Genomic DNA, 27012 nt, shown 5'->3' on the forward strand with positions numbered 1-27012 from the left:
TGAGACAACTAAGTTTGTTTATTTAAGTAATGCTGCTGCTTGGAGAGTTTTTTTTGTGCTCAATAATGAATTCATTGTGAATCAATTCTATTGACAAGATATGGGAAAATATACCCCATGAAAGAGATAAGATCACAGGCACATAAATCTTATATAGATATCAGTGTCTTGATGGTCAGACTTTGGCAGTGACCTTGGTTTCTGAGGGTATTTCCCATTTGTCATTTATTAGTGTATATTCACTACATTTGACCCTTTGAAATTGGGTTTGGCTGTTTTTCAGTTTTTGTAGTATTAGATTACCTTAGTGTGATTAACAGCCCATACTGTTCATTGAACTTTGGGTTGCCTTTAACCCTTTCTTTCCATGTTTGTTGTTTGTGTTCCAAGGAGCTTGCTTCCTCTGTTTTGATTTGCTGTTTGAATCTTGTGAGGACTGCTCTCCAGATGGTGTGGGGAGCTGTGAATAGTGCATGAGAAAAGACTGCTGGTCTCACGCTCTCGCGTGGTGGGGACACTGTATGTCCTCTTAAAGGAATATTAGCTTTATAAATTCTTCACACTGGGCGACGTGGATGATGTCACCCACATGTGAGAATATGGCCTGCTTGTCCTCAGAGAAAAGACTCTTTCATGAAAAGGTCTGCTTCCTTTTCTTTTTCCATGTTGGATCGCAGATGGGCTGTCTGGAAAGGTTTGCCTCTTTGCAGTTGATCTAAAAATTTGCTATGCGGTAGATACCCCTGAAAGCGTAAAGAGCATGAAGAAGGATCTAGTAAGCTTGAAAAATGGTCTAGAATTTGGCAGTTAAGATTTAATGCTAAAAAAAAAAAAAAACAGGTTCATGCATTTGGGCTGCAAAAACCTAAAGGGAGAGGTACCAGTCATTACCATTTAAGGAGGAAACACTACAAGGATCACACAATACCCTAGATGAACTAAAAAAAACTCTTTATATCAGACTAACATTCTTAATACTGTAGCAACTCCTACAAGATTGAAAAACTTGAAAACACTAAGATGGAGTCAGCAGTCCAGGAGCGAAAGGGGTGCTACCCAGTCTTTTGCACTGAGTGCCACATGTATGAGTATCTCCCGGTTGGTGTGATGTCATATGTGTGTGCTCGATGTAAAGAGCTCCTAGCCCTCAGAGAGCGTGTTCGTTCTCTCGAGGCTAGAGTAGCAGACTTGGTAGAAATGAGGAGGGAGGTCTCCCAGAAGGTGAAGTAGGAAGTACTCCTATAGCCAGGACCTGCACACCAGGGCATTTACTATCCTCTGTTTCCAGTTACTGCCCGGAAGAGAAAGGATAGGACAGCTGTTGTAGTTGGTGATTCGATTATTAGACATTTAGATAGATTAGTGGCTGGTGGACGGGAAGATCGCCTGGTGACTTGCCTGCCTGGTGCGAAGGTGGTAGACCTCACGCATCACCTAGATGGGATTTTAGATAGTGCTGGGGAGGAGCCAGCTGTCTTGGTACATGTGGGTACCAATGACATAGGAAAATGTGGGAGAGAGGTTCTGGAAGCCAAATTTAGGCTCTTAGGAAGAAAGCTCAAATCCAGATCCTCTAGGGTGGCGTTTTCTGAAATACTACCCGTTCCACGTGCAGGGCCCAAGAGACAGGCAGAGCTCCGGAGTCTTAATGCGTGGATGAGACAATGGTGCAAGGAAGAGGGTTTTAGTTTTGTCAGGACCTGGGCAACATTCTTGGGAAGGGGGAACCTATTTCGAAAGGATGGGCTCCACCTTAACCCGGATGGGACCGGGCTGCTGGCATCATCATTTAAAAAAATAGAGCAGCTTTTAAACTAGTAACGGGGGGGAAGGCCGACAGTCGCACAAAAGTGTATGATTCGGAATAAGGTATCTTGCAAAGATATCACCCAAACAGGGAAGACAGGGTTTCTTGATAGTGAGGTTGCAAAAGATACTGTAGTAGATTCAATGTCCTTAAATAAAAATAATGAAAACCAGTCAAAAGATAGTAAAATAGTACTGTCAAGTAAACAACATGATGTGCTAAGGAATAACAAGTCTAGCTTGAAGTGTCTATATGCAAATGCTAGGAGCCTAAGACATAAGATGGGAGAATTGGAATATATTGCACTGAATGAAGAAATAGACATAATAGGCATCTCTGAGACCTGGTGGAAGGAAGATAACCAGTGGGATACTGTCATACTGGGGTACAAATTATATCGTAGTGATAGGGTGGACTGGATTGTGGGAGGAGTAGCATTGTACGTTAACGAGTGGCTTGAATCAAATAGACTGAAAATTCTGCAGGAAACAAAAGACCTCTTGGAATCATTGTGGATCGAAATTCCATTTGTAAAGGGGAAAAGGATGGTGATAGGGGTGTACTACCGTCCGCCCGACCAGGATGAGCAGACGGACGCAGTCATGTTAAAGGAAATTAGTGAGGCAAATAAATTAGGCAACGCAATAATGGGTGATTTTAATTTGGTTTAAGACGCAGACCAGAGGCAGTTGAATGCGGTGAAGTTGAAAGATGGAAATCAGCTGTCTGGATTAAAGTTCTGGCCCTTGAAACAGCCTATTTGGGGCGAAACAGGGTCTCCTGTTGGGCTTTGTGAACATTGTATACAGTTGAAGAATGGACAGTTCTAAGAACATTTAAGTTAAGTAGTTTTTCATTCACCGAATGTTTTGATTAGTTGCCTTCACCTTTGAGTATTGTGATAGGTGTACGTGCATGTATTATATGAATAAGAAGAGTGGAGTTTTTTTTGTGAAGACTAGTGATTGAAGAAGCGGGGTGCTCCATATGTATATGGTGGTTTCCACACAAGGAGTATTCTCTAGGATTTCTGAAGTCTTTTTTTCTCCACATTTCATATATGCTAGCGATTATACACCTCCAATACCCAGGTACATTGTAGTGGAATTTTTTGGTTAAATATTGATTTTAATTACCCCCATATAGACTGGGTTAATGTAACATCGGGGCACGCTAGGGAGGTAAATTTCCTCGATGAAATAAAGGGCAGCTTTATGGAGCAGCTGGTATAGAAGCCGATGAGAGAAGGAAAAATTCTAGATTTAGTCATTTGCGCAGCGCATGATCTGGTACGGGAGGTAGTGGTCCGGGGGCCGCTTGACAACAATGATCATAACTGTTTGAAATTTGCTTTCAAAAAGTCAAATAGGAAGTCAAATATGTTAGTGTTTAACTTTCAAAAAGGAAGCTATGATAAAATGAGAACGGTAAAAAAAAAAAAAACCTAGAGGAGCAACTAAGAGTGTAAGAAACCTACAACAGGCGTGGATGCTGTTCAAAAACACCGTCCTGGAGTGTTATGATCGTGGTCAGAACCCCTCTCAAACTTACCTTTTTCCTGGTGGTCAGCTTAGCTGGCTTCTGTTTCTTTTGTCTGTCCTGTCTGAGCTAGCTCTCTCTCTCTGTGCTGGCAGCTTCCAGCAGCATGACTCTAATTGGCTCACTTTACTGCAGCTGTGGGGGTTGCCTGAGTTGCTCTGCTCTCTTTGGGTGTACTGGCTTCAAGTGCTTCACAGTGCTGCATTGGTGTGGGTTGGGCCTCTATGGGTTTCAGTGTGCTCTCTGTGTTTCAGTGTGTTGCCTGGGTCTAGGGAGTGTGACATCATCAGGGAGGGCCTTGATAAGGAAGTGGTGTTCTTTCCTTCAGAGCCTTTGCAACGGTGGTGTTTGCTTTAGGTAGGGTGGTGCAGTGTGCACTTCTGACTTTGTGTCTAGTTTCCCTGCTTGCTTTTGCTAAGGTCCAGGTTAGTGTTAGTGCAGTGTGCACTGGTGTCTGTGTGTTTAGCTTTCCTGCTTTTCCCTTGTGGTTCCCCTGCTTTTCCCTCTTGGTTTTGGAAGCACCTTGTTAGTTTTGTATCTAGCTTGCTAGAGTAGTGCTTAGGAAGCTTGTTAGTTTTGCGTTTAGCTTGTTAGTAATAGGGCTTAGGAAGTCCTTTTGTTAGTGTAGGCCTAGGAGTGCCCTGGTTAGTCCAGTTCCTTGGGGCACTGCTGTCTCTCCTGTTTCCAGTCCTGGTCCTTGTGTCATCCGGTATCCGGTAAGTCCTGCCGGCCACTCGAACCCAAGGGCTCAACCCTTGGGGGGGGGGGGGGGGTTAGTGGCCAAGTGCAGGTGAAGCTGTACGGACCAGACCAGTGTGCTCCAGACCAGTGTGTTCCGGTCCGGTGTGTGTCCAGTCTGGTGCGCTCCAGTCCAGTGTGTTCCGGTCCGGTGTGTGTTCCAGTCCTGTGTCCTCCAGTCCGGGGGATTGCAGTCCAGTGTTCCAGTCCTGTGTCCTCCAGTCCGGGGGATTCCAGTCCATGTGTTCCGGTTCACTGGGCTGTGCCTGCAGTCCCTGCTGGTGTGCTTGCCCACTGTTGGTTGGTGGGTTTTGCCTGCTGCTGTCGCTCCTTGGCAGCAGCCAAGGGCTCACGTTTGCTCCAGAGCCCGGCCCCGCGGGCTCTGAACCTGAGAACCTGACATGGAGGCCCAGGCCAAACATATTCCACGTATCAGAAAAGGAAGGCGGAAACCCAAACGACAGCCGGCGTGGTTAAAAAGTGAGGTAAAGGAGGCTATTGGAGCTAAAAAGGAATCCTTCAGAAAATGGAAGAAGGAACCGAATGAGGAAAATAAGAAGCAGCATAAGGAATGTCAAGTCAGTTGCAAAGCGCTGATAAGAAAGGCAAAGAGGGATTTTGAAAGAAAGATAGCGTTAGAGGCGTAAACTGATAGTAAAAATTTTTAACCGGCAAAAGAATTGGTTGGCCCGCTGGATGACCAAGCTGTAAAAGGGGCGATCAAGGAAGACAAAGAAATAGCAGAAAAGCTAAATGAGTTCTTTGCTTTGGTCTTCACAGATGAAGATTTGGGTGGGATACTGGTGCTGGACAGGGTATTCGAAGCTGAAGAGTCGGAAAAACGTATTGAAATATCTGTAAATCTGGAAGACGTAATGGAGCAGTTCTGCAAACTGAAGAGTAGAAAATCTCCTGGACCGGATGGTATTCACCCTAGGGTAACTAAAAAATGAGCTGTGGTGTGGCACAGCCTAGTATGTTCCTATGAGTGGCTTCCCTTTACCCTTGACTGCTGTGTGGAACAGCCTTGTGTATTCCTGTGAGTGGCTTCCCTTTTTCCCTTGAGTGCCTGGTGGCACACTCTTGAATATTCCTTTGAGTGGCTTCCCTCTTCCCTGAGTGCTGTATGGTACAGCTTAGAGTGTTCCTTCATGAGTGGCTTCCCTTATGCTTGAGTTCTGTATGGCATAGCCGTGAGTGTTCCTTTGTGTGGCCTTATCTTGAGTTTTTCCTGTGTGCTTTCTGTTTGAGTTCTCTCTGTGAGGTTTCTGGTTGTGTTTGAGTGGATTGCTTTTTCATTTAGCTGTGACTACTAGCCAGGGCTTTTTTTGAGGGGGGTACTGAGTACCAGCACCTTTTCCATTGTCTGCTAAAACTGACCCATGGACCCCAAGTTTTAATGCAAGAACTCAGGCTCTACACACCAATTCTGCCTTATCATAGATTCTGTGACTGGTTGCAGGGGGCCTGGCCATTGTGGGGTGGGTCCCTCAGTGATCACCCCACCCCTGAAGGGTGGCCTGGCATTTGAGTACCGGCACCTTTTTTTGCTAGAAAAAAACGCACTGCTACTAGTGCAGCCTTGAGCGGTGTCCTTGTGTGGCACGAGTGGGCCGTTCTTCCGTTTAGCTGTGTCTACTAGCACAGTCCTGTGCATCCTCTCTGTTTGATTCTTTTTGAGTGGACAGCTGTTCCATTTAGCTGGGACTACTAGCTCAGCCTTGAGCTACCTCTCTGTGTGATGTCTGTTTGACTTGGTTAGGACTATTTATTTATAGCTGTGGTTCTAGCCCAGCCCTGTGCTGCCTTCCTGTGTGGTTTTCTTATCTTTTACTTGCGGTTTCTACCATGTGAGTCTAGTGGGGTTGTCTCTCCAACCTTCAGTTTAATAATGGTCTATGGATTTTTCCTTTAGAAAGCCGTCCAAACCTTTTTAAAACCTCGCTAAGCTAACCGCCTTTACCGCATGGCAATGAATTCAGAGTTTAATTACACTACTTGTTGATGGTAAAATTATGTCTTACCTGACAATTTTCTTTCTTTTAGTAGCAGCAGATGAATCCAGGAACTGGTGGGTTGTATCTGCCTACCAGCAGGTGGAAATAAGTACACTGAAAACAGTGACCCTGGACGCCCAGCTCACTGTCTCCTCAGTATAGGTCATATCCCAAAGCAGAGAAACAAAGGGAGACAGAAAAGAATACATTCCTCACAACTCAAAGGCAAACAGCAAACAGCTGAGCGAGAAACAAAACTCAACTCCCGTAACTGAAAAGAAGCCGAAAAAATGGCTAAAATATAACTGTCGTTAATCACATTCCGTTTCCTCTTCTTCTAAATTGCTTAAACATCTGCAGAAACACACAGCGAGGTCAGCAACAAAATAGGGAGGGATCCTGGATTCATTTGCTGCTACTAAAGGAAAGAAAATTATCAGGTAAGACATAATTTTACCTTCCTTAGCATAATCAGCAGATGAATCCAGGAACTGGTGGGATGTACAAAAGCAATCCCTACACAGGGTGGGAAGAAGCTACTCCCCGAGACAGAACAGCCGTAACAAAACTCGCATCCCTCCGCGCCATAACATCAAATCTGTAGTGTTTAACAAACGAATGCCGCAAAGCCCAAGTAGCCGCCCGACAGATATCTTCCAAGGAAAGAACTGCAGTCTCCACCCAAGACACTGCCTGAGCCTGAGCCGAATGAGCTCGCAAGCCCAGAGGAGGAATGGAAATCTTCAGCAAATAAGCAGAAGAAATGACTTCCTTAATCCAGCGAGCAATAGTCGCCTTGGAAGCAGCAGAAACCCTTCTGGGCCCATCAGAAAGCACAAACAAATGATCCGAACACCGGAACTCATTTGTCAATTGAAGATACTGCAGAAGCGAACACTGCACGTCGAGAAGATGCAGCTGGGCAAAATCTTGTTTCCGAAAGGAAAGAAGAAACAGGTTGATTTAAATTAATGCCCCAAACCACTTTAGGCAAAAATGAGGCACCGTCCTCAAGGAGATGCCCGAGTCCGAGAACTGCAAAAAGGGCTCCCGACAAGACAGCGCCTGCAATTCAGAAGCCCTCTGCACCGAAGAAATAGCCACAAGAAACACCGTCTTCAAAGTCAGATCTTTGACTGAAGCAGCCCGCAACGGCTCAAAGGGAGGACCCTGAAGAGCACTGAGGGCCAATTTCAACTTCCAAGATGGGCAAGGACTCTAAAAGGAGGACGGAGGTGGGGCGAACCCCTAAGAAACCGCACCATGTCCGAATGAACTACGAGAGAAGCACCCGCCAACCGGCCCCTGAAGCAAGCTAGCGCAGCCACCTGAACTTGAAGAGAGATATAAGCCAGTCCCTTAAGACCATCCTGCAAAAAGGCCAAAATCTGAGCAATTGAGACCTTAAAAGGAGACCAAGCACGCTCAGCACACCATGCCTCAAACGTGCGCCACACCTGAGCATAAGCCGAAGTAGCAGACTGCTTAAGAGCAGGGAGCAAAGTGGCAATAACTGACTCATCATAACCTTTCTTTCTCAACTTCGCCCTCTCACGAGCCAGGCCGTGACCAAAGCGGGAGACGTCCCCCATCTGAATCTGGCCCTGATGAAGCAACCTCGGAAAAATCGGAAGGCGTAGCGGAGACTCTACAAGCAACCACATCAGATCGGCATACCACGGCTGACGAGGCCAGTCTGGGGCGACCAACACCACCAGATTCCGATGACTTCTGATCCGAAGAAGAAAAAGTCCGATCAGCAGCCAAGGAGGGAAGGCGTAAAGAATGCCGCCTGCTGACCAAGGCTGAACGAGAGCGTCCAACCCCGCCGACCCTGACTCCCGCCTTCTGCTGAAAAACTGTGGCACCTTGGCATTCCGTTTGCTCGCCATGAGATCCAAAACTGCAGTGCCCCACTGCTGACAGATTAGCTGAAAGGCCTTTGCTGAAAGTTTCCACTCCACCGGGTCGATGAGGTTCCGGCTGAGAAAATCCGCTTGCAAGTTGCTCTGACCTGCAATGTGTGCCGCTGAAAGACAAAGAAGATGATCTTCCGCCCAAAGAAGCAGATTGGCTACCTCTGAGGCCAAGGCTACACTCTGAGTGCCTCCCTGACGATTTATGTAAGCAACTGCTGATGTGTTGTCGGACAGGACTTGCACCGCGTGACCCTCCAGAAGATCTTGAAAGCTCCGAAGTGCTAGGCTGATAGCCCGCAACTCCAGACGATTGATGGACCACTTTGTCTCCGCCTGAGACCAAAGTCCCTGAGCCACCAGATGCAAACAATGTGCTCCCCAGCCTGAAAGACTGGCATCCGTCACAACAATCACCCAAGGAGGAGCCGCTAAAGGCATCCCCCTCCGAAGATTGCTTGCTGAAAGCCACCAGGCCACGCTGCTCCTGGCTCTGGGATGCCACGCCAGATGAGAGAGGTAATTCTGAGACATGGGAGACCAGCGACTTAACAAGGCCCACTGGAGAGGACGCATATGAGCCCTCGCCCACGGTACTACTTCCAGAGTCGCCGTCATCGAACCTAGAACCTGCACGTAATCCCAAGCTCGAGGACGACAGGACTGCAAAAGACTGAGAATCTGAGAGCAAAGCTTGAGCCTCCTGCCCTCCGGAAGAAAGACCCGCTCCCGGGCCGTATCGAATAACACCCCCAGATACTCCAACTTCTGAGAAGGAATTAACCGGCTCTTGGGAAAGTTGATCACACAGCTGAGGGACTGCAGAAACTGAATGACTCGAGAAGTCGCCATCAGACTCTCCTAAGCAGAATCCGCCCGAATTAGCCAATTGTTGAGATATGGATGAACTCTGATCCCCACTTTCCGAAGAGTGGCCACCACTACCACCATAACCTTGGAAAAGGTACGAGGCGCTGTGGCTAGAAAGGGAGAGTGCAAAACTGAAAATAGCGCCCCAAAACTGCGAAGCGCAGAAACCTTTGATGAGGAGGACAAATAGGAATGTGCAAATAAGCCTCCTTTAAATCCAAAGCCGTGAGGAATTCCCCCAGCTGAACAGAGGTGACCACTGATCGAACTGTCTCCATCCGGAAGTGCCGCACCCGAAGGCAATCGTTCACTCTTTGAAGGTCGAGAATAGGCCTGAAAGTGCCCCCTTTGCAAGGAACCACAAAGTAAATTGAATACCGGCCGGTGCCCCATTCGGACCTGGGAACAGGAACCACTTCTCCGATGTCCAACAGAGTTTGAAGGGTCCCCAGAATGGCCTGCTTTCTTGAAGAGGTGACACAGCGCGACTCCAAAAATCCGTCTCCGATGGGAAAGGCAAACTCTAACTTGTAGCTGTCTCTGATAACGTCCAAGACCCACTGGTCGGAAGTTATAGTGGTCCACACCCCGAGAAAGAGGGACAGCCGACCCCCTATCGCCATATTCGAGGGATGGACCTGCGCCCCATCATTGAGAAGGCCTATTGGAAGGCTGGGCTCTGCTGGCAGCTCCCGACGTTCTCCTGTCGGTCTGAAAGGAAGGCTTCTGCTGGAACCGGGAACGCTGAAAAGGAGCCTGACCCGGACGATACCGGCGGGACTCACAAAAGTGAGGCCTAGCCGCATTGGACTTAGGAACAGACCTAGCCCTGTCCTCAGGGAGCCGATGAGATTTAGAATCCCCCAAATCCTTATCTTTTCCAGATCCTCCCCGAAAAGTAACTTCCCATGAAAGGGAAGCCTAATGAGACACTGCTTAGAGGCCATATCAGCAGTCCAATGCCGCAACCAAAGCAAAAGCCGAGCTGACACTGCTAGAGCTATCTGCTTAGAGGAAACCCTGTCCAAATCATAAAGCGCATCCGCTAAATAAGCGAGCGCGGACTCCATAGGCAAGGAAGCCAAGGAACCAGAGGTCGAATTCTGATCTTGTTCCAGAACTTGTTGAAACCAGGCCAGAGAAGCCCTGGCCACACAAGACCCAGAAACAGCAGCCTGTAAAGTCAAAGCGGCCACCTCAAAAGAATGCTTGAGAGAAGCTTCAAGACGCCTGTCCTGCATATCCTTAAGCGCAACTCCCCCTTCTACCGGGAGAGTGATCTTCTTAGTTACCGCCGTCACTAAAGCGTTCACTTTAGGCAGAGAAAAGTCCTCCAGGGAGGAAGGAGCCACCGGATAAAGGTGAGACATCGCCCTAGTCATTTTTAAAGACCCCTCAGGGTCAGCCCACTGAACAGAAATAAGCTCTTGAATAGACTCATTAATGGGAAAAGCCCGAGAAGGCATCCTCGTGCTCACCATTCGAGGATTAACCGCGGCCATGGACAACTCCTCAGGATCGGAGATATTAAGCACAGCCAAAGCTTCGGGAATAAGAGAAGAGAGCTCCTCACGATGAAAAATACGCACTGGAGCAGGATCATCCTGCTCGCCCAACAGAGGCTCGCCAACCCCAAAATCCTCCAGTTTAGAAGGTCCAGGGGAAACCCTAGACCCCATCACTACCGAAGGAGGGGAAGACCCTGGCACCCCAGACCCCCCATCAGGAAGAGCAGTCAAACATCTGCGCTTAGAAACCACATCCTCCGCAGACAAAGGAGGGGAAAAATCCACCTGAGAGGCAAACGCTTCCCTGGACTCAAAAGAAACCTGAGGGCAAAGCCCTCTTAAGCAAATAAGCCTGGTGTAATAAAAGGACAAATCAGGGGAGAAAACCGTCTCAACCCCAGGGGGGCTCAGAACAGCACCACCAACACCAGAAGGCACAGCAGCACCACCGCTCCCCGAAACCGCCGACGCGGAAAAGCAGGAAGACTCAGGAGGCGAAAAAAGCGTGGGCTCTAAAGGCACTTCTAAAGGCGCTATAGACCCACAGGCCGCAAGATCCACCACGCGAGCAGAGTCACCACTTAACTCCCCCACTTCAGCCACCGTTTCAGCGCAACGCACTACACAGATCCCAGAGGCTGAGCAGCACGAGCTGCAGCGGGAACACCGCTTCACCACCTCCGCAGCCTTAGCCCCTCACACGCCCGCCAGACCACACCGCCCCGTACCAGCACTGCAAAACACGAAGTACTCACCGGCGGCCCAGGAACCGTCCTAAACGGCTGACAGTCCCCGCGGAGCCCCAAATGGCGATCCCGCCCTCTCCGCATCCTGCACAAAGGCTGAAACCAGCAGTCGATTACCACAGAGAAACTAAAATCTCTGTTTCACGCTCAGGAAAACCCTGAGGAACCGAGTCAACCGGCTGAATACAGAGCAAAAAACCCTCTCCCCTCTCCTTAATATCCTTTTTTTTTTTTAAATACCTGCTAGCTGCACAAAGTGTGCAGAGAGATCCCTTTTTTTTTTTGCAGCACAGAGAGAGCGAGGGAGAGCAAATAGAGAGAGGGGGGGGGGGGGGGGCAGGGGTAGGACAGGGACCTGCAGCACAAGTATGTCCATAAGGTTGGCACCCTCAGCCAGACGCCCCCACACTCACTGGCCAAAAAGCCCAGGAGGACCCCAACAATCCAGAGCTGGAAAGGGTGCGTCCACCGCCTGCTGGAGATAGAGGTATACTGAGGAGACAGTGAGCTGGGCATCCAGGGTCACTGTTTTCAGTGTACTCTATCTCCACCTGCTGGTAGGCGGATACAACCCACCAGTTCCTGGATTCATCTGCTGATTACGCTAAGGAAGGCTTTGTTCTTTTCTGGGTTCCATGAATTTATTTTGAATGTGGTCAGACCATAGGAGCCAACTTTCCAAAATGATTGGGGGGTGCTTAATTTTTTTTTTTTTTTTTTTACAGGTGGTGCATTTCTCGCCCCTCCCTTTCCTCAGAGTTCCAGACCCCAATCCCTCCCTCCCTCCGAGTTCCAGTCCCTCCCTCCCTCCGACTCAAGTTCCAGCCTGACCTCTTCTCCCACTCCCACAACAGTCCTTCGCCTGCCCCTCGCCTTCCTGCATGCCACCCATAACTTAAAAGTCATCTTACCGGGGTCCCGGCGGCAGCATTAGTGAAAGGCGAGCACGAGCAGGCTTGGCGAGTCGGCGCTTCAGCCTGCCTTCCTTTCTCGTTGCTCTCAGCTTTGCCTCTGGTCCTGCGTCATTTCCTGTTTCCGCAAGGGCGGGACCAGAGGCAAAGCTGAGAGCAATGAGAAAGGAAGGCAGGCTGAAGCGCCGACTCGCCGAGCCTGCTCATGCTCGCCTTTCACTAATGCTGCCGCCGGGACCCCGGTAAGATGACTTTTAAGTTATGGGCGGCATGCAGGAAGGCGAGGGGCAGGGGCAGGCGAAGGACTGTTATGAGAGTGGGAGAAGAGGTCGGGTAGCGGGCTGGCTCCTAGGGAACTTCCAGCTCCGGCGGGGAAATATTGGGGGTGCTTGAGCACCCACAGCACCCACGGAGTCGGCGCCAATAGGTCAGACTAGAAATAAGAACTTTTAAACTTCTAAAGAGAATATCCTAATAAATGAATAATTTCATAATACACAATACTATCAAGAAGCTGAGTAAACTTATACCCTACACAGGTCTGATTTGGTCATCAGATAAATTTGTTTTGTTTTTTTGAAAAACCTAAGGCATGAGTGACAAATACACAGGTGCTGTATTAATATGGAATGTAAAACAGCTAAGAACAGTTCACTTATTGTTTTAAAATGTTTAAAAAGCACAACTAAAAACACATCTTGGGTGAAAAACATGAATAGTCTATTAAAAAAAAAACCTTCTGAAACAGCCCAGAATTATCATTGCCACTTTATTTTTACTTACCCATACGTCCATCTTGGGGTGGACTTATCAAAGATAGTCTGTTCGGTCCACCTACAGTCTCTGACTAGAAGCATAAAAATAAATACATGATATACATTTTACATATGAGGAATGAAAAAAAAAGTGACAGGCACACAAACATGGATTTATTCTTAAATGTATCGTTTAGTCACAGGCCCTAATCACTAAAAACAATTCTGCCTTTTTTTTCAACTTGGGAAGTTTTCTCCAGCTCATTTGAACCAGGGTTGGTTGGGATGCTACTGCATAAACCTTCCTTCACAGCTTGGATGATAGGAAGAGTATCACTACTTTTAGTGATTACCATCTGCTCGAGATGCTTGCTGTAATAAATGAGGAAAGGGCTGGGCTCACTGGAGATTAGAAACTACTTTTCAGGGACAAGTTTTCCAGGGATATTTTGGTACAGGCTTTTCCAAATCTGATCTCCATGCAAGTTACAAATTCAGGTACCATTAAGTAAATCTTTACTCTAAGAGCTCTAAGTAAATCTTTACTCTAAGAGCTCTATCTATTTACTACCAGGTTAATGATTTTTTTTTTTTTACATTTTTAGGTATTTCAAATACAAATATCCAAGCAAAGCACTTGAAAGAAATCAAACAGCACAATAAAGCAAATGTCTATGGCTGGCAAAAATGGTGGCGCCTAAATTAGGCAGTTGGATGTGTAAATGGAAATATTTTACAAAGTGCATACAAGAATAGTTGGAACATCCCTGATACACCCATGCCCTTCCCACATTAACACCCTTTTGCAATTGCACAAAAGAAGTTAGGTGTGCTGTTTATAGACTAGGGGCGTACAACACACAAATTAACATCAATTAGTGCTTAACAGCAATTGATATTAATCACCAATTTAATGCCAATTATTTAATTCTATTACATGTGTAACTGTCCTTATTCAATAACTTTACACCTAATTGTGTGCCTAATTTTGGGTGTCATTTATAGAATTTAGGAACAATGTACAAACACCTATCCCAGCATTACAAATTGTAGATTCTAAGTGTGAGCAACACCCTCAAAGGAAGGAACAGAATTTTTGCCTATTAGAAAAGGGGAACATTGTGATGGTTCAAAAATACATACTTAACATTATTATATATTATCACACATTTATAGGAAAACAAATAATAATGAGCAGCTATTAGTAAGGCCCTTGGCCATAGAAGAAAGAATGGTCATAGTCGAGTCTGTGTGACCATAGCCACATCCAGAAAAAAAAACTTATTACAAAAATACATTCATCTAAACTCACAATCTGCCTTCTTAGCAAATGCAGCTATTAAAGCAGCAGCTTGTATGGATTCTAAAGCTTTTCTTTGAAACCTGTAGAACTATTAACGCTATCCTCAAGTTCCGAAGAAACATAACTTCATCACCATTTTTTTTAAATTGAAGCCTTAGATGAGAGAAATAAGCAGCACCTTAAACTTTTGGAAAAGTAGAAAACTTCCTTCAAATATCTCCATGACATATCAATAGGTATCACACAATTCCGCTTTGGAAAGTGAATAAATCAAAATGTTTTTTTATCTTGATTAGGGCTGTACATCGATTAAAAGGCTAATCGCGTGATTAATCGCAATCAAAAATTGTAATCGAGTAATTGCATAAAGCACCCCCTCACATTTCCTCCTAGAGAGCAGATGTAAATTCTCAAAACTGACATTTCAATTATTAAACTACAAATAAAATAATTTATCTCACCTTTGTTGTCTGGTGATTTTATATTTCTAATTATCTTGTTCACTGTCTCTGTTTCTGCTTTCCTGTGCTCTGTTTCCTGGACCTCCTGTCTATTCACCATTTTTTTTTTCTCCTCCATCAATTCCTGCTCTATATCTACCTTTCACATTCAGCTTTCTTCCATTTTTCTTCCTCTTGCTCAAATCAATCTAGTTTCCATCTCCTCCCTTCACTTTCCTTCCCTTTCCCTCGCCTCCATGGGCACCGTCTTCTCTCCTTTCCTCCATGGGCACCATATCATCTCTTCGCTCTTCCCGTCCCCTCCTCTTCATGGGCATCATCTCCTCCTGTCTCTCTTTTCTTCCCTTCCCTCCATGAGCACTAACTTTACTTAACTTTATTGCCTTTATCAATATTCTGTAATCCCTATTACTATGTAAGCCGCATTGAATCTGCTTTTAGTGGGAAAACACGGAGTACAAATGTAATAAATAAATAAATAAATAAGTCCTCCCATCTTCCTCCACTCTCCTCTTCCTTCCATGGGCACCATCTCCTCCCCTCCGCTCCATGGGCACTCTCTCCCCTCACCTCCAAGGTCGCCCTTTCCTCCCTTCTCTTCCCCTCCATGGATACTATCTCCTCTCCTCTTCCCCTCCCCTTCTCTCCAAGGGCACAAAGTAATAAAGCCAGTCACTTAATGGCAAGAATTTTAAAGTACTAAAACAGTGAAATGATATTCTGGCAATAAAGGATAAGAGTGGTTAAGACATTGCTATGTGCTCCAGAAATTAAGAACAGGTTTAGGGGATATTATAGAGAACTTTACACCCTTGAAAAATACTCTCTCTTGGGCTGTTATAGAAGCTTATCACAAGGAATTCCACTTCCAGAAATTGAAATATCAGACAGAATGAGAACAGATTGACCTGTAACAAAGAGTAAATTTGAAGCTATTAGGGCTTTGCCACAGGGTAAGACTCCGGGTTTAGACAGCCTTTCTAATACATTTTATAAAACTTCTCTCTCTGAATTAGTGAGCCCACTGTCGAGGCTATACAATGCTTTAGATCAGGTAGATAAGTTGCCTGACTCCTGGAGGAGGGTGGGGGGGTCTAAAATACAAATTAATGCACGCATCAACCTTTTCCTATATGACCACGCAATTCTGGAACGCATTGCCTCGCAACCTAAAAGCGACCTATGAAGTGACCAACTTCCGTAAACTACTAAAGACCCATCTCTTCGACAAGATATACCACAAAGATCAAATCATGTGAAACTCTTACATATTTCCAGAAACGTTAATAATGCCTTCTATTATATTACTATCATGTATTCCATTACCATGCAATCCAACATCCTTCTGTAACACCAAATGCCTATTCTCTTTTCATTTCCATTATCCATGATGTTTTGTAAGCCACATTGCACCTGCAAAGAGGTGGGAAAATGTGGGATACAAGTACAATAAATAAATAAAATAAAAAATAAATAAAGATCCTGCAGAAAGCAGTTCTTACTTTGGAGTGAAGGAGTAGCCTAATAGTTATGTGCAGTGGGAAACTGGGTTCGATTCCCACTACAGCTCCTTGTGATTCTGGGCAAGTCACTTAACCCTCCATTGCCCCAGGTATAAAATAAGTACCTGTATATAGTTTGTAAACCATGCGCCAGAAAATATTCATAAGAGTCTTATCTTAAATTTGAAGACTCAACAGCAGGTTGTTCAGTAGTCCTTCTTGTGGTTGATGCAGAGAAAGCAATTTTGGGATCAAGTTCAGCAAATTGATTATACAGTGGGGGAAATAAGTATTTGATCCCTTGCTGATTTTGTAAGTTTGCCCACTGACAAAGACATGAGCAGCCCATAATTGAAGGGTAGGTTATTGGTAACAGTGAGAGATAGCACATCACAAATTAAATCCGGAAAATCACATTGTGGAAAGTATATGAATTTATTTGCATTCTGCAGAGGGAAATAAGTATTTAATCCCTCTGGCAAACAAGACCTAATACTTGGTGGCAAAACCCTTGTTGGCAAGCACAGCGGTCAGACGTCTTCTGTAGTTGATGATGAGGTTTGCACACATGTCAGGAGGAATTTTGGTCCACTCCTCTTTGCAGATCATCTCTAAATCATTAAGAGTTCTGGGCTGTCGCTTGGCAACTCGCAGCTTCAGCTCCCTCCATAGGTTTTCAATGGGATTAAGGTCTGGTGACTGGCTAGGCCACTCTATGACCCTAATGTGCTTCTTCCTGAGCCACTCCTTTGTTGCCTTGGCTGTATGTTTTGGGTCATTGTCGTGCTGGAAGACCCAGCCACGACCCATTTTTAAGGCCCTGGCGGAGGGAAGGAGGTTGTCACTCAGAATTGTACGGTACATGGCCCCATCCATTCTCCCATTGATGCGGTGAAGTAGTCCTGTGCCCTTAGCAGAGAAACACCCCCAAAACATAACATTTCCACCTCCATGCTTGACAGTGGGGACGGTGTTCTTTGGGTCATAGGCAGCATTTCTCTTCCTCCAAACACGGCGAGTTGAGTTCATGCCAAAGAGCTCAATTTTTGTCTCATCTGACCACAGCACCTTCTCCCAATCACTCTCGGCATCATCTAGGTGTTCACTGGCAAACTTCAGACGGGCCGTCACATGTGCCTTCCGGAGCAGGGGGACCTTGCGGGCACTGCAGGATTGCAATCCGTTATGTCGTAATGTGTTACCAATGGTTTTCGTGGTGACAGTGGTCCCAGCTGCCTTGAGATCATTGACAAGTTCCCCCCTTGTAGTTGTAGGCTGATTTCTAACCTTCCTCATGATCAAGGATACCCCACGAGGTGAGATTTTGCGTGGAGCCCCAGATCTTTGTCGATTGACAGTCATTTTGTACTTCTTCCATTTTCTTACTATGGCACCAACAGTTGTCTCCTTCTCGCCCAGCGTCTTACTGATGGTTTTGTAGCCCATTCCAGCCTTGTACAGGTGTATGATCTTGTCCCTGACATCCTTAGACAGCTCCTTGCTCTTGGCCATTTTGTAGAGGTTAGAGTCTGACTGATTCACTGAGTCTGTGGACAGGTGTCTTTCATACAGGTGACCATTGCCGACAGCTGTCTGTCATGCAGGTAACGAGTTGATTTGGAGCATCTACCTGGTCTGTAGGGGCCAGATCTCTTACTGGTTGGTGGGGGATCAAATACTTATTTCCCTCTGCAGAATGCAAATAAATTCATATACTTTCCACAATGTGATTTTCCGGATTTAATTTGTGATGTGCTATCTCTCACTGTTACCAATAACCTACCCTTCAATTATGGGCTGCTCATGTCTTTGTCAGTGGGCAAACTTACAAAATCAGCAAGGGATCAAATACTTATTTCCCCCACTGTAAACATCTTAAGATGGAGACTCCCACAGGAGCCGAGGCTTTATCTATTGGGCTGGGTGGACCCAGGGATGGAAGGCCATAAGGCACAGCTTTTGCATTTCATTCTACTGGCCTGGGTTACACCTTATTGAGGAATGGCTTCAGCAGGTCTGTCTGATGACTTACAGCAATAAGGCAAGAACAGATGAAAATGTTTTAAGTTGAATGGAAGTCTTATTTCAATTGGTGTAAAGGATGCAGCCAATACCTGAAAGGTACCTGAAAGGAAGTGATAATTTGTTGCTTTTTTTTTTTTTTTTTTTACTCTAGAAAAGAGGAGATCTTTCTTGATGTTTGATTTGGGAAGGATGGGTGGGGAAGTTGCTAAAGTTGTATTGATATGGTTGTAGTGTTACTATTCATGATTCTTGTATGTGAACCTTTTGGTTTATACTATTGAATGAATTTCCAATAAACAGTATTAAAAAAAAAGTGCGACTCTTCTGAATTTGTGACTTCCTAACCACCAAATAGCTCTGTAAATATCTAGCTAATTAAATGAAAAATATTTTTGCTAAAAACCTAAAGTGGTATCCCAAGGCCAGATGGACTGTATTTGGTCACGGGTAGCTTGTTGGGTGCCCTTGTGATAGACTGAATAGTGCCAATTTGTGAAATGTCAGAGCAATTTCAATCATTCCTCCAGGATACTGACTAACACAGCCAAGAGGGAAGAAGTCAGCTCTGCAAGAAGCCCTTCACAGTTTAAGCTGAAAATGAATCCACTGCTACTCTGCCATGTACCATTGAGACTGTTCAACTACCATTCTTGCAGGAGGTTTGAAGTTTAATTTTAATTAGGTTTGTTTTTTTTTACTTTACTGCTTGAGTGAAGAATGATACTAGAACTGTGTTTTCTGATAGAGAAAGACCAATCAATGGATCTGCCCTGGGATACGAAATTATGAAGAACTACTTCTTAAGTCTACTGGTCTGGGGCAAGATGGCGGCTGAGTAAGTCGCAAGTGAAGCAGCTCCAGTTTTACCTTCTATTTACCTCAAAAAACTGATTTCCTGATGCCCAAAAGAAGAGGCAGGCAACGCACCAGCCCTGCGGTGCTGCCCATGCCCTCCTTTGGAACTCTGGATCGCTTCATGGTACCGAGTGTTATTTCGGGAGCGTCTCCTTTGCTGCCGCCTAGTATGGAGAGAGGTCTCTCATCTTCGTGGCTTGAAGTTGAAACATCATGGAGTCCCGAAGAGCGTAACCCTCCCCTGATGCCGGCGGAAACCCCGGGAGCAACTCAGGAGACTCAGGATGCTCAAACGTCGACGGGGTCTCCTGGCATGGGCGCTGCTACGGGACTACAGACACTGACTATCCCCGCATTGGTATCAACGGGTGAACAAGGGGCGAGTGTTCTTGGAGAATACCTGGCAGTAGAAGAGAGCCGGCTACCGAAGAATCCAAATGAATTAGGCTTACCAAGTCCCTATTACCTCAGAAACCAAAGGAGATAACTTTAGACTCAATTTGGGAAGCTCTAGTTTGTCTAGAAGCTTCTTTTGGTTCAAATTTCACATTTGTCAATCAACAGATAGAGTCCTTGTCTGAAAAATTACCTACTTTAGACCAAAGGATGGAAACTTTGAGCAAAGATACAGAAAATAACTCTAAGGCTATACAAGGCTGCCAACAGCTGCAAATTAACTTGATTAAGGAAAATCTTTATTTACAAAACAAGGTTGAAATACTTGAAAACTATTAATGTTGAAACACACTTAGACTGTTACAAAGCAGCTGTCGATATAACCTCTTATTACCTTTAAAAAATATCTTACAGAAGTATTGAAAGTACCCGAATAGTCATATCCTCCTATATCTAAGATATTCTATATAACACCTTTCTTGAAGAGATATTCTGAGCAAGCAGAAAGAGCAGTGCCCCCAGCAGACGCTGGGGATATAAATTTGACATAAATGATAGAAGATGATATGGCGGGGCTCACATCAGCAACTCTCAAAGTTACATTCATTCTACAACCTGACAGGGACTGGATGCTAAAGCAATATTTTCTTCATAGAGAACAGAATTTCCTAGGCTATAAAATAAGAATGTACCCGGATGTCTCGAAGGTTACACAGAAGAAAAGATAAGAATTTCTCAAACTTCGCCCAAAAGCTTTGTAATTGGGCGCGTTGTTTTGGTTAAATTTCCCATGCAAATGTGTTATAAAATTAAATTCCGTTAAATATATATTCTATGATTCTAAACAATTGAATTCTTTCCTGGAATCTAAGTTAGCTAGCTCACTCGTTTCACTACCAGGACCTGTAATAACTTCTACGCCGTAAAGTAAAAACACTTTGTTTCTCTGCTCTGCCACCTTTTTCTTAGTTAATATTAATATAATTTTCCTGATGTATAGTTAGTATTGCCTCCATATTGTGGACTAAAGATGAGAAATAGATCATGATTTGATTAAGAATGTTTTAAGTGTTTCCTATACATTATAAATGACTAATAGTCATTTTTGCTGTTTCAAGAATTGTACTTGAATTATACTGTAAAATGTGATAAAATAATAATAATAATAAAAAAAGTCTACTGGTCTGTTTTATCCCAATGAAGGGCAATACCCATGGGTTTTAACTTTTGGGTGTATAACAGAATAAGATTTCTAATGCCTGTCATATGACTTTTTTTAACCATTCTTTTCTCCATGTTAGTACTCCCTCTCTTGTTAGTTTTTTTTGTTATTGTTTTTTTTTAAATTATTATTATTCATGGCTTATTTTTCCCATTTACTTTCTCCCATTTTATTGCCCTTCTCTCCAGTAACTTATACTTCACACCTTGTTTTCTTCCACTGCTCCCTTCAGCTTCATAAAAATCCTCTTTTTCCTCTATTTTTTCTTCCTTCTTCCTTTATGCAGTCTTCTGCTCATCATCCAGTCAAGCAGTCTTCACTTCCTCTCCACTACTCCCTCGTGCAGCCTTTCCATAGACTCCTCTAAGATCTTTCAATCCAATCATGCAATTTTCTATTCTCTTTTGCTCAAGTAATATGCCATCTCTTGCCCTCTGAAATCCTCTGTACTCTTGGTCTCTTTACCCCTCCATACCCACTGCCTTCCTTCATTATTTCTGACCCAATGAACTAGACTCATGGTTAGAGCTGTGGGCAGGGAATCAAGGAAGCCAAAGTTCAAATACCTATAACCTACTACTACTTAACATTTCTAGAGCGCTACTAGGGTTACGTAGCGCTGTACAGTTTAACAAAGAAGGCCAGTCCCTGCTCAAAGGAGCTTACTGTTGGAATGTAATTGTATTTTACATGCATTGCCTGTCACCTATTATTTCTCTGTGATTACTCTGTGACCTCTGATGTAAATTACTTAGAGAGGTCACACAGCTATGCAACTTCCTGTGGGGGTTAGATGCAGCACATGCAGCACATGGAGCACATGGAGCTCATGATCTCTCCTAACCTGAGAGGATCTATGGTGGTGTGAGCATCCATTACCATCTAAGCACATGGAAGGAGCTGATAATACAAATGTATAATAATATGTATATATAAGCCTGTCTGATTATAATCTAACTACAAACTGTGAGTAAACAGATGTTTTGTTACTTCAACTTTAAAGTGACTCAGCAGTGAATTATTCAGGGGTGAATGAGAGAGAGATGAAGAAAGAAATTAACATTTCTAAAGCTGAAGCTGTGTGTACTAAAATCTGCTAATTATTTACTACAAATAATCCAACAAAAGGGTTATGGGCCCAGGGCTCAGGAATTGAAAAAGAAGAGAAATATTACCAGGCAGAAAAAAAGGCCACATTTTTCTCTTAAGTTTTAAAGGAAAGATTCAGTCTGTCTCTCTCTCCCCCCACACAGCAGACAGAAGGCTAAGAAAATGGCTGAGGGAAGAAATTCACCATTGTTCTACTCTCTCAAGGTGCCTAGATTAACTGAGTTTAATTATCGGCAGTGGGAATTAAGATTCATATGTCTCCTTCGAGCAAAAAGATTAAATATATGCTTAGACCAAGACAGAACAGATGAAAATATGGCTGAATGGGACAATGCAAACTATTATGTGAAGTGCATGCTTTTGGAAGCTCTCTCAGAGAAACAAGCCATATTAGTGGAGGGAAAAGATACACCAAAGGACATTTTATATAAACTGAGAACTATGTATGCAACTACATATGCAAAGCAGCAACCAATTTGGCTGGCAGAGTTGAATGAAACCAAATTAAGGGATAAAAGTAAATGTAATGATCACATTATGCATCTTATGTCTTCATTTCAAAAGCTAGAACTTTCTGGAATTCCCATGTGTGATGCATTGAAAAGAGCATTTCTTTTTACCTCACTATCAAAGAAGTTTGATGTTTTTAGGTCTGTAAATGAGGCCATTGAAGGGCAATCTTTTGAACAGACAACATCAAAACTAAGGCAGGAATGCATAATAAATGATTCTGAGGAGATGTGTTCTCAAAGCAAGTCAGAGAGAAATGAAACAAATTTCTTGGCAAAGAACAGAGGAAGGCGGAGCTATGGGAAAACTCCACCCAAGGGCAAGCTGATTTGCTACTTATGTGGAAAGGAGGGACATGTATCTAAATGGTGTAAGGAAACACAAAACACTCCCTCTAGCTCACCTAAGCCAATGGAACTAAAGAATTTTCAAACCAGGAAATGTATGAAGGACAAAGATAAACACAAGGGCTTTCTAATGGCAGAAAAATCTTTGACTATGGTAAATAATAATTCAAATGAAAGTACTTGGATTTTGGATTCAGGGAGCACATGCCATTTAACCAATTGTAAGGATTTCTTTCAGGAAATGTGTCCAGAGGAAGGTATTCTTAAAACTGCAAACGCAGGGACTGCTAAGATCCAAGCAAAAGGTATTGGATTCTTAAAATGCAAAGTGTCTAATGAAGTTAAAGAAATTCCTGTAAGTGATGTCTTGTATATTCCCCAAGCAGTTTGCAATATGCTTAGTGTATCTACATTAGATAAGAAGGGATTTGCGATTCATTTTGAAAACAGTAAGTGCACAATCTCTAAAAATGATGAAGTGTATGCTGAAGCTTTTATGCATAATGATGTTTATAAACTGAGCATTTCAGGTGAAGCCTCACATACGGCGCAAGTAAGGAAGAATGATGGTAAATGTAGTCTGGAAATCTGGCACCGCCGCCTGGGACATCGTGATTGTAAGGTGATCCAGGATCTTTACAGTAGGCAACTAGCCACAGGCATTCAGATAAGTGCAAATGCTGGTAAAATGGAGAAATGCATAGACTGTGTTACTCAAAAAGGTGTGAGACCCTCATTTCCTGCATACACAGGAAATAGGAGTAATAAAGTGCTGGACTTAATACACAGTGACTTATGTGGACCGTTTAATATCCCATCATTGGGAAATAACAGATTTGTGCTAATATTCTTGGATGATTTCTCTAGATATTGTGTGGCCTATTTGCTGAAAGAAAAAAGTCAAGTCACAGACATGCTGAAGAAATACGTAGCCATGGTGAGCAACAAATTTGAAAGAAAACCAAAGGTTCTTCAGACCGACAATGGTGGTGAGTTCACTTCACAAAGCATGCGCACATTTCTAGAACAAGAAGGCATTCAACATATCACAACAGTAGCTTATACACCAGAGCAAAATTCTGTTGCAGAGAGAAAATTTAGGTCACTTGTGGAAATGACCAGATGTATGCTGTCAGATAGCAATCTCCCTAAAAGACTATGGGGGGAAGCCATTCTCACAGCAGTGTACCTACAAAACAGAATGCCAACTAAAGGCGCTGAGCGCATACCACATGAGACATGGCATGGTAGGAAGCCAAACCTGTCACACATAAGAACATTTGGAAGTACAGCATATGCTCATGTACCAAAGCAAAGAAGGCATAAGCTGGATTCCACAACAGAAAGGGGCATTTTAGTTGGCTATGCTCCAGGACACAAAGGATATAGAATTTTGAATCTGAAAACTGGCATTGTTGGCATAAGACATGTTACATATTTTGATGAAAACAAAAGGGTTGATAAAGGCTGGATTATCCCAGATGAGCCTTATCATCCAGAATATGAAACTAGAACCATAATAGACATGCCAGTGTATATAAATGCCATACCAAGGCAGATGTCTGAAAGCAACTCACCTGTATCTAACGAGGAACAGGCAGAGGAAGCAGACACAGAAAGGATCATTGAAGAAGACAGTACAGTTGGAGAAGGGGAATCAATTGGAGAAGAACTCTCAGATTTAGAGGATGCGGAAAGGTCAGACCAACCTGTTGTCAGACGCTCATCCAGGGAAAACAAAGGTGTTCCACCCCCAAGACTGTCTTACCTAACAAAGTCAGCAGAAGCTCAAGAGCCCTTAACATGGGATGAGATTGAGAAAATGCCAGCAGAAGAAGCTGCTGAATGGCGTAAAGCTGCACAAGAAGAAATTGATGCATTGGATAAAAATAATACTTGGATTCTTACAAAATTACCTCCTGGCAAGAAAGCTATAGGATGCAAATGGGTATTCAAGTTAAAAAGGAATGCACAAGGAAAAGTGGAAAGGTATAAAGCCAGATTAGTGGCAAAGGGATATCTTCAAAAATATGGAGAAGATTTTGATGAAGTGTTTGCACCTGTAGTGAAACACACGACAATCAGAACACTTCTGAGCATTGCAGTCTCAAAAGGCATGCAAGTCAAACACATTGATGTGAAAACAGCATTTCTTCACGGAGATATAACTGAAGACTTGTACATGGAACAGCCAACAGGTTTCATAAATACAAAACAAAGACAGCTAGTGTGTAAATTAAACAAAGGTCTTTATGGATTAAAGCAAAGTGCAAAATGTTGGAATGAAAAATTGCATGAAATATTGACAAATTTAGGATTTAAGCAAGGTGAAGCAGATAAATGCTTGTACACTAGGTGCACAAATGGACAATATGCATACATTTTAGCTTTTGTTGATGATCTGCTCATTGCAAGCAAAAGTGAGCAAGAGTACAAGGACATTGTAAAGTGTTTAAACCACAATGTTGAGATAAAAGAACTGGGTAATGTGTCATACTATCTTGGTATAGAAATTGAGAAACAAAATGATGGTTCTTATCTTCTAAGCCAGAAGCAGAAAATAAATGAGCTTATTGAAAGTTTAGGTATGCAAGATGCCCAAGTTGTAAGCACTCCCATGATCACTGATTTTCTGAAGGATGAAACAGTAAGAGAACCTTTACCAGATAACATCCAATATAGATCAGCCATAGGTAAGCTTTTATATCTAGCTACCACCTACAGGGCTGATATAGCAAATGCAGTAGGAATTTTGAGCAGAAGGGTCAGCTCACCTACCAAATCAGATTGGACTGCAGTTAAAAGGATGGTAAGGTATTTAAAGGGTACCATTGATTGTAAATTAAAGATTTCAGCCAATAGTAATCCAAAACTAATATGTTACTGTGATTCAGATTGGGCAGGGGATCATTCTGATTATAAATCCACAAGTGGATATGTGTTTATGTATGGAAATGTACAAATTTCATGGGCCAGTCATAAACAAAGTATTGTGAGTCTGTCTTCTACAGAAGCTGAATACGTGGCCGTATCGGAAGCGTGCAGAGAACTGATGTGGATTGAAAAACTTATGCTGGATTTTGGAATAGCTGAAAAGAGACCAATCCAGATAATGGAAGATAATCAGAGCTGCATCCGACTGTCACAGAATGACAAGGTTCAGTCACGCACCAAGCACATCGCAACGAAATACCACAACGTGCGAGAGTTGGCAAAAGAAGGGGTCATCAGTCTACACTATTGTCACACCAGTGAGATGACAGCTGACATCATGACCAAACCGTTACCCAGAGAACATTTTGTGAATCTGCGTATAAAGCTTGGACTTTGTATGAATAAATAATTGCATGACAGTTATGCATGAGAAGGGGTTTGTTGGAATGTAATTGTATTTTACATGCATTGCCTGTCACCTATTATTTCTCTGTGATTACTCTGTGACCTCTGATGTAAATTACTTAGAGAGGTCACACAGCTATGCAACTTCCTGTGGGGGTTAGATGCAGCACATGCAGCACATGGAGCTCATGATCTCTCCTAACCTGAGAGGATCTATGGTGGTGTGAGCATCCATTACCATCTAAGCACATGGAAGGAGCTGATAATACAAATGTATAATAATATGTATATATAAGCCTGTCTGATTATAATCTAACTACAAACTGTGAGTAAACAGATGTTTTGTTACTTCAACTTTAAAGTGACTCAGCAGTGAATTATTCAGGGGTGAATGAGAGAGAGATGAAGAAAGAAATTAACATTTCTAAAGCTGAAGCTGTGTGTACTAAAATCTGCTAATTATTTACTACAAATAGAGCGCTACTAGGGTTACGTAGCGCTGTACAGTTTAACAAAGAAGGCCAGTCCCTGCTCAAAGGAGCTTACAATCTAAAGGACGAAATGTCAAGTTGGGGCAGTCTAGATTTCCTGAATAGAGGTGTAGTGGGTAGGTGCCGAAGGTGACACTGAAGAGGTCTCCTTTCCTATATATGCATCTCTGTATCTGTATGTTTCTCTCTCTGTATACTCGGATCTGTTCTCTCTCTCTCTGCTCTGGTTTCTTTTTCTGTGTGGGGCACATGTTTGAATGTATCTTTCTCTCTATGCACTGGTCTCCTTTTCTATATGTGTGTTTTTCTATGTTTGTGTATGCATCGCTCTCTCTCTCTCTCTCTCTCTACACCCTGTTTTTCTGTGTGTGGGTGTGTGTCTACATACTTGGGCTTTTCTTTGTGACTTTATCATATTGTGTCCTCCCACTCACCCATGAGCTTCCTGTTTGTCTGCATGTCTATCCCTCTCTCTCATACATAAATGCTCAAACCAGCAGAGTTGGTGGCATTGCTAATAGCGTTTTGGCACTGCTTTCTAACAGAGACAAGGGATGCGGGGACACGACAGTGCTCCTAGCAACCTAGGGAGGATAATCCTCCTTCAGACCTTGTATAAGCAATTGACCCTCTACTGCCTCAAGTACAAACTTAGGGGCCCTTT

At 43.8% G+C, this 27012-nt stretch overlaps 1 protein-coding gene across 1 annotated transcript in view; it reads right to left on the reverse strand.

Moving 5' to 3' along the window:
- RNF212 (ring finger protein 212) overlaps window positions 1–27012 on the reverse strand; it is a 548782-nt gene that overhangs the window by 68018 nt on the left and 453752 nt on the right. The window contains exon 10 of the mRNA XM_030191071.1: window positions 12816–12879. Coding sequence (XP_030046931.1) covers window positions 12816–12879 — 64 coding nt within the window. The remainder of the gene's footprint in view (window positions 1–12815; window positions 12880–27012) is intronic.

Source organism: Microcaecilia unicolor, chromosome 2 (assembly GCF_901765095.1).
Source record: "Microcaecilia unicolor chromosome 2, aMicUni1.1, whole genome shotgun sequence".
In the NCBI taxonomy this organism is placed as follows: domain Eukaryota; kingdom Metazoa; phylum Chordata; class Amphibia; order Gymnophiona; family Siphonopidae; genus Microcaecilia; species Microcaecilia unicolor.